The 12,245-nt window shown below is 33.8% G+C and overlaps 1 protein-coding gene across 1 annotated transcript; it reads right to left on the reverse strand.

The window, feature by feature from the left end:
• Positions 1-327: 327 nt before the first annotated feature.
• LOC124914098 (phragmoplastin DRP1C-like) lies at positions 328-11,913 on the reverse strand. The gene is made up of 16 exons (XM_047454577.1): positions 11,558-11,913; positions 11,393-11,456; positions 11,126-11,230; positions 10,874-10,975; positions 10,664-10,714; positions 10,512-10,573; positions 9,599-9,689; positions 9,438-9,502; positions 9,157-9,351; positions 8,943-9,062; positions 8,777-8,847; positions 7,482-7,707; positions 7,354-7,404; positions 1,176-1,431; positions 940-1,079; positions 328-765 (listed from the first exon to the last, which is right to left on the reverse strand). Exons 1-16 carry the CDS (start codon positions 11,687-11,689, stop codon positions 640-642), a joined length of 1,857 nt encoding a protein of 618 aa, XP_047310533.1. The 5' UTR covers positions 11,690-11,913; the 3' UTR covers positions 328-639.
• Between the last annotated feature and the right edge of the window lie 332 nt (positions 11,914-12,245).

The following is a 12,245-nucleotide window of genomic DNA, read 5'->3' on the forward strand; positions in this document are numbered from 1 at the left end:
TTTTGTTTAAATGATCAATATATTCTAACTATCTACTAAATGATCAATATATTCTATTTTATTTTTATTAAATTTAAATTTTAAATAAAAAATATATTTTTAATAATTAAACCAACTAAAAATCCAAATGAGCTCACCTTTCCTATTTATCAAACCATAATTTTTGAAAAAACACTAGTAAAACCCTCAAATACCCAGAGATCAAAAGAAGCTCTTGCAGAATTGGATAATCTGAAATGGATTCTTAATTTTAGGCCTAAACCAACACGACAAACTTTGTCTATAAAGCTTGTGATAGGAGAGAAAGCAAATACACATTTCCAATCGTGCATCTCAATCATTCAAATGAAAAATTCTTTAACCAAAAGTCAAAGATCATGTCAAAAGCAGTACAAAAAAGATACAGTAAAGAAAGTATTTGAGAATACAACACACATGAACCTGAAAATAGATTTCAACAAATGAATATGCAAATAGATTTCAGCTTTGTATAATATCTTGCTTACTTTCCCCCTTAAATATCTAGCCCAAATGGGCGATAATGATGTGGGATTGTTGTGTTAAAAAAATGAAAAAAGAAATTTGTGCTAAGTGTTGTTGGGATTTGAATGTCACCTTTCTTCTTCTCCAGACATATTATTATTTCCAAGCAACTGAATCTATCTCGTCTCTAGCAGACTTGTACAGTTCAAGCCTCTTCCCTATTTGTTGTCTTCTCTCCATTAATGCTGGATCCTCATCCAACATCTTACTAAGCTGCTCCTTCTGCATCAACCCCAACTTGTTATTATTATTAAAACTACAATGTTTCTACGTTTAACTATTCCATTTTGTAACACTTTTTTTTGTTTAGATCAGGTCACATTTAAAAATATTATATTCAGAAACAGCCAAGTGTTTTCAAATGGGACTATTATTTTCGGTGATGGATGGTTATACCTCCCGACGCCCAATTTGGGCGTAAAATCGATTGAGCAGGTTTCTCTTGGCCTGTAGAACTTGACATGTAACAATGGCCTTGGGGATACTATTCTTTAATGATTCGCAAACCATATTTACATAAGCTGTAACATTTGATCCTGAAGATAGGGAAAAAGAAAATTATATATATATGTATATTATTAAAAGTATAATGGATCATATATATATATAAAAAGATAACATAAATGACATACCAATCCTTCTCAAATGGTTGTCCGTAAAGCGGTCAGGATTTTGATTTTGATTTTGATTTGGGCCGGAAGGGTTTGGACCATTTGGAGTTTTTTCGGGTTCAAGTTGAATTTTCCTGAAGAATTCTACTGTTAGATAAGTGGACTCCATCTCTACCAGCCGTAGGATTGTTTTACGGCTTTCATCACGAAATTTTTCCAAAGATTCGTTTGATGCAGATGCTATGTCGGACTGAAGTGATGGGAATCGTTTCAACTCCTGAATAATAATTATAATTATTGCCAAATGATTTTCAGTGCAAGAGAAAAAAACAGACGGACTTGATATCACAATGTAAACATTTCAAAAACAAGACTTTTGAGTCCTTCATTCGTGGGCTATTTTGGTATTTTGTACTGGTACGAATTTTCATCCAAAAATTGACTTCTATGTTTGTTAAAAATTACCAGAACAATAATATAAATTTTATGGACCATCATTTACAAAAATAAAAATTCTATATACCAAATTACAGCAAAAGTCACATTATAAATTTATAATCTATATCACAAATTCACAATCTAAAAAATAATGTCATACAAAATGAACCCAAAAATTTACACTATAATTTGGATCATGTCTAGAAATAATCTGAACAATTTAGAAAATAATATTTATACGAAAAAGTATATATAAGTTAATTATGTTTCGAAACTCTAAAGGTTTGTGTTTCCCAAGGGCATCTCGAAGAATTATAAGTGTAAATATCTATAATTTCCATTTATCTAGTCCAAAAACAATTCATCTTAGCTTTTAGTGTCCCTTTCATTTCTTAGTTAATACTAATTAAGTGTTAGACCACAGGACTAGTAACGATTATGATACTTATTTTCATCCAAAGATTTAAGAGTAAAAGATTTTAGTGAGGGAAACATAAAGGTTTGGTTAACTAACTAACTAACCCTAGAATAAGCTGATAGAGCATTATAGACATGTCAGTAGAAGTAGAAGAATAAATTAGATGCGGAACCATTAAGTCATTTAGTCCTTTTATATTATTTGGCTTACGGTACATAAGCCGGTTGAGGGCCTAATAAAAGGATAATAAGAGCAGGAAAAGAAATTAAATTATGCCATTATTGAGAATTAATATGAATCTATTGAAGGTATCTCTCTATCTCATATCTTATAAGTTATAATTATATCATCACCACTACAATTCTAACCCTATCTTATCTGCAATTGTAGGATCATCTACTATTGCCGCTACTATTCATACTCTAGTTATTCTAGGAAGAAGCAAGGTATTAATTGGCTGAACGAGCTAGGTTTTGCTCTTGTTCTAACTAATATTATATCACTGGTATTAAAGCAGTTGTCTTCACGCCTGTGATATTCTAGGATTATAATCGGAAGTGAAGCAGCAAGCAAAATTTATGAGTCAGTTGCAAGGTATCAGGAATTCAATTCCGATTAGCTTTGTTTGGTGATAGAGAGAATCAGCTTGGAACTGAAGAAGAAGACGAATCAGATAGTTAGAAACCTTCTTATTTACTTCCAAAGAGAGATTGTGATCATAGAATTTACTTGAAGAAGGAGCTGGGATTGTGAGCTTACAGCTTTATCCCACTTTACAGAAGAACGAAATGGAGAAGAAAATCGATCAAATGCTGGAAAGTGGAGCTACAAAGAAGAGTTATAATCATTTTTCTTTGCCAGTGGTACTCGTTCAAAAGAATGATCAAACGTGGAAACTTTGTATTTACAATTTGAGACTACGAAGAAACCATCAAAGACAAATTTCATTTTCCTTTAGTAGTATAATTGATAGATGAATTGCATGATAGTCAGATTTTTACGAAGATATCATCAAAGACAAGTTTGTATGGAAGAAGAGGATGGTCATAACGAGTTTGTAGTAATGCTTTTTGGACTAACAGATGCCCCTTCCACGCTTCAAAGGCTGAAGAAAAGAATTTTCAAATCCTATTTAAGAAAATTTGTATCGGTCTTCCTCGACTCATTCTTCCTCTACCTCATCCTCTTCCTCCTTCACGAGAAACCTTCAGTGCTTGCTCTTCTCCAACGACATTTGGTTTCTTCATCTTTGATTCATGCACCAGTAACGAACTCTACATAGCATCGACAGTGAGTGTGTCGATGTCATTAGATTAGGTCAAACATTCTCAAAAACATTCTCAAAAACATACTCCTCAATTGAACACACAATGTAATTGAAGTTTTCGGTTAAGGTGCGCAAAATCTTCTCCACGATTTTGACGTCCTGCATATCATCCCCGCAATTTCTCATATCATTGACCACCACCATTACCCTTGAAAAATAATTGTTGATGTATTCTCCGGTCTTCATCTCCAGTAGCTCAAAGGTTCTTCTCAACGTTTGTAAGTGAGCACGCTTCACTCATGTGTTTCCTTGGTATTTGGTTTTCATTGAGTCCCACAATTGTTTGGAAGTCTCCTTTAGCGTGATTGTTTAGAGAATGGATTTATCAATCGCAATAAAGAGATAGTTCTTCGCTTTTAAATCCTTCCATCTCGCCTCGTTAAGAGCCTTCTTCTGTGCTTCTGCCAAAGTTTCCTCATCTGCTGGCTCAGTGACTCCATCTCTCACTACCACGATGTATTCCTTTGATTTTAAGAGATTCTCCATGAGAAGACTCCAATGATCATAATCTCCGTCAAATTTCAGAATGTTTGGTGTTAGAAAAATTGCTTGATTCTCTCATTTCACTCACCCGTGTTTCTCTTTTCTTTTGATTTTAGCTCTGATACTAGAATTTGTAGAACTCAGAGAACAAAAGAACTAAAGTTGAATGCTTCGATATTTTATTATGCATAAGAAATAAGACTTAAATAGCCAATAGTTAAGACAAAGTCTTCTAAAAGACGTGCGCTAGTGCTAACTAAATATACGGAAATATAAAGTAAATAATATATTAACTAATTGACTTCTACAATCTAGATTTGGTGTGGTAAATAATAATAATCCAACTGAACAACATATGCAAGTAGCGAAAAGAGTTCTGCGATACTTAAAAGGTACTTTGGGATTTGGTGTGTTTTACAAAAGAGGTGTTGTCGGGAATTTAATTGTCTACACAGACAGTGATTACGCTGGTGATATTGATGATAGAAAGAGCACAAGTGATTATGTGTTTTTTTTAAGTGGTGGAGCTGTAGCTTGGGCATCGAAAAAGCAGTCTGTGGTAATGTTATCAACAACAGATGAGTTTGTTGCAGCAGCTTATTGAGCTTGTCAATGTGTATGGATGAGGAGCTTGGGTTAAAACAATCAAGGAGCACGACAATTATACATGATAACAGTTCAGCCATTAAATTGTCAAAGAATCCCAATCTTCAGGGTTCTGAGCAAGCATATCGATGTCAGGTTTTATTTCTTGAGAGATCTAACTAAGGATGGTGTTGTTAAGCTTGTTCATTGTGGAACAAACGAGCAGGTTGCAGACATATTAACAAAACCATTAAGTTTGGAGGGTCCAAGGGAGAAGCTTGGAGTGTGTGAAAGAAGAATAAACTAAGTGTTGTCACATTCAGTTTTAGGGGAGGCATTGTTAGAGTTTGAATTAGTCTTTAGCATTTAAAGTTTGAATTAGTCTTTAGCATTTAGAGTTTGAATTAGTCATTAGTATTTTAATAATCTCCTAGATTGTAGAAGTCAATTAGTTAATCTATTATTTAGTTTATATTTCCGTATATTTAGTTAGCACTATAGCACGTCTTTTAGAAGACTGTCTTTAGAAAACTTTGTCTTAACTATTTGGCTATTTAAGTCTTATTTCTTATGCATAATAAAATATCAAAGCATTCAGCTTTAGTTCTTTTGTTCTATGAGTTCTACGTAATATCTAAAAGAGGGGTAGTAGTTGATATATCGAAAATAGATGTAATCAAAGCATGGTCGAGGCCTACTAATCTCAAACAATTTCGGGGTCTTTTGGGGATATTATCTCAGATTCATTCGGAATTATAGATCCATTGCCTTGCTATTTTCGAAATTTATTGAAGAAGTAAAAGTTTATTTGGAATGAAGAGTCCACTATCGCATTTGACAAGCTTACAGATTCTATGATGAAACCTTCGGTATTAGCATTGCCCAATTTCGCGGAAGGGTTTTTTGTGGAGACAGATGCAAGTCATACTGGAATTGGTGCAGTTTTAATTCAAAAGGGTCACCCGATTGTGTTTTTTAAATAAAGGATTGGGTCATAAACTTCAGGCTTTGTCCACTTATGGACGAGAGATGTTGGTTGTTTTACATGCTATCAAGAAGTGGAAGAGTTATCTACAATTCAAGCCTTTTGTTATTAAATTAGATCGTGAAGCTCTTAAGCATTTGATATAATAGAAGTAGCTATTCAAGTTAGTGGACTTTGAGTTCTCACTTCAGAATAAGAAGGGTATAGAAAATGTGGTTGCTGATGCACTTTCACGACTAGATACAGAGGGCACTTGCTTGGTTACATCAGAATTTTCATTGATTTTGATTAAGCTTTTGATGTAAATCTGAAATAAATCATGGGTAAGCTTCAAAAGGACTCTAACAGTGATCAAGGGTATTCATGGGCTAATGGAAAAATGAGAAAAGATAGAAGACTTGCAGTGGGTTATGACAAAGAGCTACGGAAATATATTATGTTTACCATGCTCAGCAGTGGGAGGTCACTCAAGGGTGATGGTGACGTATCAGAAACTCAGAAAAGCATATTATTGCAGGGGTATGGAAAAAGATGTTGGAGAATTTGTCAGAACTTGTTTAGATGTCAACAACAACAGAAATGTAAACATCAAAGACCTAACTAAAGGCCTTCTCCAACCATTGAACATTCCCAAGACAATTTGGAGAAATATTTTGATTGATTTCATTGATGGATTATTGAAGTCACAAAGACATTATGTTATTTTGGGTGTTGTGGACAGACTGTCAAAAATGACTCATTTTGTGAGCTTAGGGCATCCTTTTTCAGCTAACTTAGTAGCTCAGTTATTCTTGGATAATATTTTCAAGTTTCAAGGTATGCCACTAACTATAATAAGCGATTGTGATAAGACGTTTTGGAAAGAACTGTGTCGATTACAAGGGATACAACAAGCTATGTCTACTGCGTATCATCCACAAACAGATGTTCAGATTGAGGTGGTCAACAAAAGCCTTGAAAATTATTTGCATTGCATGACGGGTCAAAAACCCAAATCATGGGCGAGTTGGCTCCCGCCGAGTGGTGGTATAACACCGATTTTCACTCGACAGCATTGACTTCTCCATACGAGATCGTTTATGGACAGGCTCCTCGGATTCATTACCCTTATTTAGCTTGGGATTCGATTATTGATAATTAACTTGAATATATTGAAGGTTCTCTATCTTATTTCTTAAGATTCATCTATCATCATCTCTATTATTCTAACCCTGTCTCATCTGCAATTGTAGGATCGTCTATTATTGTGGCTCTTATTCTTTCTTATCTAATACTCTAGTTCTTCTACAATAAACAGTAGAATCAAGGTATTATTTAGTTGATCAACTCTTATTCTTATTATTTATTACTTAATCAGATTTCTGGTTGACCTTTCTCTTAGTCAATGTTTGATAATCTAAGTTGTGTTTGATAATACAACTTAACCAAATAAGACATTAAGTGAAGTTATAATATCAAATACAGGCTCACTCTAAATGTTGAAGTGCTTATTTGAATTAAAACTATTTAATAGGTGTTATCTAAAATAACTTCTGTCTAGATTGAACTCAAACTAAACCAATAAAAGTGGAAAATCTGAATTAATTTGGTAAGTTATAAATTACTTAACTCATTAACATAGTAAGGGATCTTAAAAGACAACTTTAATATCTCAAAATTAATCAAGTTAGGGTTAAATAATATTTAAGTCGTTTCTCTACATTTGTTAACATTTTATCAAATATTTACATACCAAGTCTTACAACTTACATATTTTCATATAGTTTATTCCAACATTTATTTTTAGAGATTTAACTCTTTCGAATTTTAAAATTTAGTATTCCCAATTCAGCATTCAACAACACTTATTTATTGACAAAGTGAAAAGATATTAACTGCTACAGCAGTTTGATTGTGTCCGTCTAATACTAATTTAAAAATCAATTCATATGTAACAAATGACTTGACTATAACATATTCTTACTTGTGTTTCCGCTATGGACTTCCTCACAAGCTCTTTTAGAACAAAGTGCACCTGGAAAGAAATGACACGAAAATTGATATGCAAGGGCAGATAGAAAGGATTAGAATACAGAGTGACTAGAAAATTACAGCATCAACCGAAGCTTCAGCTGGGCCTTTGAAGTATCCAAGTGATCCATCAATAAGCCTCCTGTAACCTTGTTCTGGGGCAATCAGATGTGGTTGATATCCATCTGCTTCCATAATAACTTTCCTGACGTTATTCATAGAAAGATGACGATCCAATGGGAGTTTTTTCATTGCTGCTGGTAATTGATTGTCAAATACACCGTAGATCCGATCCCCACCTGGTCGACTAAGGAAAACATGGTATCTTAGAAAGTGCAAACACAAATTAGAAAATAAGCACTATTAATTTTTAATAGCTCAAAATCCAGTGGAAAATTGCTAGAGATCATCCAGTATTTTGGTGAGTAGACAAAACTAAAGCTTGTTTCACGTAGAGTTTTCTTGAAATAAACTGATATTTTTACAAGAAATAGTATTGTTCAAAGAAAAAGTTATTATTTAATATCTAAAATATAATAAAAATAAAATAAGGGTGTTTTAGTAAATAATTTCATTGATTAAATTTTTTATGTTGGGATAAGGGATTATATGGATACACTTCATCAAACAAGGCCGTAGAATATTTTTCAAAATACTAAATTCTATTTGACATTTATTCCAATCAGATCCTCTCATGTAAAACAGTTAAAATCGAGAGTATATTTAAAATCATTCAGAATTTATAAATTCGTAAAATCAAGAGTGTACTTAAAATCTTAAGAGTATATTTAAAAATATATATATTTTATATATTATTATTATTTATATATATAATTAATTTACATGTAGACATCTGTTGATTAAATTTAACTAGTGATTCACGAAATGCATAGAATTACTCCATGCTTGCGTGTATGGAATTATATCTCTTGTAACAGATGCATAACATCTTCAGGACCAGCTGCCTATTTTATTATATTCCATTAAAGTTATGTATAAGTTTGAGATGAGGCTACCACTGCTCATTCATTATTTTATGAAATGAATAGTGTCTCCTCCCTATCAATCTTAAGTCTCCCTTTATTATCTGAGTCTCTCCCGATCACTCTCTTTGTTAATATCCAATCTAGATCTTCTCATCTTCATTCCTAATTTCTTACTTGTTGGCAAAAACAGGTGCAAATAAGATGAATCTTTAAATGTTGGAATTCCGGTCCCCCATTATGATCCATGTTACTTCATTATTATCAATCAGATCACTTGGGCCTTGTTTGATGAAGTTTAAATAACTCCCTCATCAAAATACTAAAATACCCTTACTTAATGAACAAATACAAATAAAAAAAAAGAGAATATTATTGATAACGATAACATACCCTCCGTCCAGGTGTTCCTTAAACACTCGATCAAATGCACGGCACATTTCCAAAATAGTATACAGCTGGGCCTGCGTGCACAAATTAGTCACTACGTAAATGATTAAAAAGAACTCTGTTTTCCCCATAGCAAGAGTGTAAATGTGACGAGTTTAAAAAAAATTACCCCTCCATCTGCACCAACTGGCCTGCCAATACGATCCAATTCTGCATTAAGCTCATCAATTGTCTTATTTATTAAAGAGATAATACTTGGTATACGCTGTCTGATAACAGCTTCCAGATGCTGCCACACAAGAAAATATGGAAAGTAAACTTATAATAGGGTAAAAGGAAACTATGAAGCTAATATGGTTAAATTATAATAATGGGAGGGGCACCTGGGATAGAAGTTTTGCCAAATATTCTGAACCCATTTTGTTTGCCAAATGTCCATATTCCGGGCTAGTTTCAAAATACTCTTTCTCCTTTCTTCGTGCATCAATCATATCAACATTCTTATTTATATCGGCTTGTGAACGGTTAACAATTCCGACCCAAGGATGCTGAAGTCTGTAAGATCTTCCTTCGAGGACCTTCAGTGTTGGAAGAGAAGATGAAAATCAATAATTAATTATCCCATTGTAGCCAAATAATATTACATAAATAAATTATTTCTTACATCTACGGCATTGGTTCCTTTATCCATCAGATCAAGTTTTGTGAGCACTCCAAATGTTCTTTCCCCTACAATAAGACTGATCAATTTATCTTCTTTTCGGCCAATGTTCGCCTAATGGATATAAATCCATAGACAATATATGTTTTCTATTGCATCCATACCTGTAGGATCAACTTCTCTTGCAAGTTTTATAGCATCAGAAGTGGCAATATCTTGATTAGCAGGAGAAATGGCCAGGATAATGCAATTGGGCTGAAAAATAAAAATCTTTAAATAAATCGTACCACAATATAATTGTCAAAGATGAATATAATACTCTTGCAAGCCCTTCTCAGCTCCCGCATTGGGGAGGATACTTTTTCCACGAGTTCACTACATTTTGACTGAGATTGGATGATATCATTTTTGACACACTAGACGGGCTACTGGTTTGGCTAGGCAGTTTGTAATTGGATGTGAGGGTGGAGATTATTTGCTCTTGGATGGAGTTTTCACTTCAAAGGGGATTTTTTCCAATGTCTGTTGTTTGGACCTGGACGGAGCAATGTGACGGAACTGCTTGGTTGCGTGTTTAGGATGCAGTTCTGTCTTTTATCGCACAGATGACGGATGGAGTCATCAATATGCTGAAATTATTTTCCTAGTTTTACTTGAAACTGTGTCAAACCCATGTCAAGATTGTTTGGAAGGGGGTTGACACATTTCTAGTTTGGATTTATCATTTGATTCTTCTATAGAATTATGTTTGGAGACTTCTAAGGATTGCCTAATTTTATACAGTTCTTCAAAAGATAAGAATAGGCATGGCATGTTTCCCTAAGAATGGAGACAAGTGTTTCGCATCTCTGTCAAAGTGAACTCTTGTCCTAATATGAGCAAACTTCCTCTAAATATTAATATTAAAAAATATTAAGTGGCACTTGTCACCACTATTGACTTTTGAAACTTTTCTTATCAATTTGATTCAAACAAAGTAGTTCAAAATGAAACAAGGATACAAATCGTGTAACTAGACAATTTAAAGAACATTAACCAACAAAGTTCTTTCTGTTCAGAAAGATGTAGCTCTCTAACCTTTTCAACATAAGTTCGAACCATGTTCTCAATATCCTGGACAATACTTTCTTGCTGTCCTTCTAAATAAGTGATTGAGAAACAGAAGACAGTTAGAAAGAGCAAAATGAAACAAAAAATAATTTACAAAACAGGAAATGGTAAGGACGCACCAACAGCAACCTTGGTCAGCCCGGGAAGATCTATAAGTGTTAAGTTCACAACTGTAAAACGAAATTCAGACAAAATAATCCTGTGAGTTGAAGATGGTGCAACATATTGATCCTCCGACATTACATTGAATAAATTAGCCCATCACACTTGTATACTTATGTTACTATACGAATCCAAGACAAAACATGATAAAAATGGAAAGCACATACCATTGGGAGAGTAAATGCTTAGTTGGATTGGTTTATTAGAAATTTGTTTGCTCTTGCCGGTAATGCGGTCTGTTTCATCCGCAATCTCCTTGCGCACAGCAGCTGCAAGAATGGAACGAAAATAAAGGCTGTTAATGAGGGATTGTAATCTGGAAGTAAAATAAAATAACTTAGGATAGAACATCATAAGCAAATATCTTTGTGATGATGTAAAAGAATCATGGCATTGACCAGAAGATGACTTCAACTTACCAAAATCGGTATATCGCCTCTTTGGTGCATGGAGAAACTCTGCATATTCAACTCCACCTTCTGTCTTATGGAGTTGCAATACCAATGGTCTTCTAGTAACAATGCCTGAGAGTTGATAGAAATTAAAAACAATGTCATCAACTAATGAGGAGATAAATCTGAACTAAAGAATCTTAAATCTTTTTCTTTCTCGCGATTAATTTAGAAAATCAATCAAAAGAATAGATGAAATGAGGAGATAAATCTGAAGTAGCAAGAATATTATACCAGATCCACGAGGAAGAAAATCTCTTCCAACGACACTTTCCAGAACAGAAGATTTTCCAGAACTCTGATAATGATGGAATAAAAGTGATGTGAAGAAGATGAATCATAAAATCTGGATATAGAAATAGGGCAGAATGAAGAAGTAAAAAAGAGAGAGTTAGGGACCTGTCCTCCAACGACGGCAACAGTAGGGAGAGCTTCCCAAAGAGACATTCCCTCTCCTCCATGATCGCCCAAAACAGTGCAAGCTCGCTGGATTCTGTTGACCAAACCAATCAAACTCTCCATAGTGGCCATTGTAGATCTAACCAAAGGGATAGAGATCTGATCGGAGTTTCGGCAGAGTGCAGGTGGGTGGGTGGACGAATCAAAATATATATATGTGTCTACTTTATGTGTGGAATGGATCTAGGACAGTGACAGGCTAAAGTTGGAAAATCAGAAGAATAGAGAGAGAGAGTGTGTGTGTGTTAACAGCCGATTAGGTGCCGCTTTCATCCGTCAGACTTCTCCTCTTCCTTCTCTTTTGGGTAAACTCGTGAAAGTTCAAAAATTATTACTTTTATTTAATTCAAACACATTTCTTAATTACTTTTTAGTCAATCACCTACATTTCTAGTTTTGAAAATAAGAGATTTAGGCATGGACTCCCTCCAAGATACAAGGCAATTGGAAGTATGCTAGAGAGAGAAAAAATATATATATAAAAAGTTTTATCTTTCTCAAAAAAAAAACAAAATTTAAAAATTTTAAAGAAACAAAAAAACAAAATTTTAAAAATTTAAAGAGGGTTTTCTTTTCCGGAATGTTTTTATTTCCGGTAAGTATTAAAAAATCATCAACGTTCCATTAT

This window comes from Impatiens glandulifera, chromosome 9, assembly GCF_907164915.1.
Source record: "Impatiens glandulifera chromosome 9, dImpGla2.1, whole genome shotgun sequence".
Classification (NCBI taxonomy): Eukaryota; Viridiplantae; Streptophyta; class Magnoliopsida; order Ericales; family Balsaminaceae; genus Impatiens; species Impatiens glandulifera.

Excerpts from the sequence above, each read along its gene's own strand:
- LOC124914098 (XM_047454577.1), bottom strand. The coding sequence starts at position 11,689 with ATGGCCACTATGGAGAGTTTGATTGGTTTGGTCAACAGAATCCAGCGA. Across the intron at positions 10,715-10,873 it reads AAGCATTTACTCTCCCAATG|TTGTGAACTTAACACTTATA; the intron begins GTATGTGCTTTC and ends TTCGTTTTACAG. Across the intron at positions 8,848-8,942 it reads CAGTTGGTGCAGATGGAGGG|GCCCAGCTGTATACTATTTT; the intron begins GTAATTTTTTTT and ends TTGTGCACGCAG.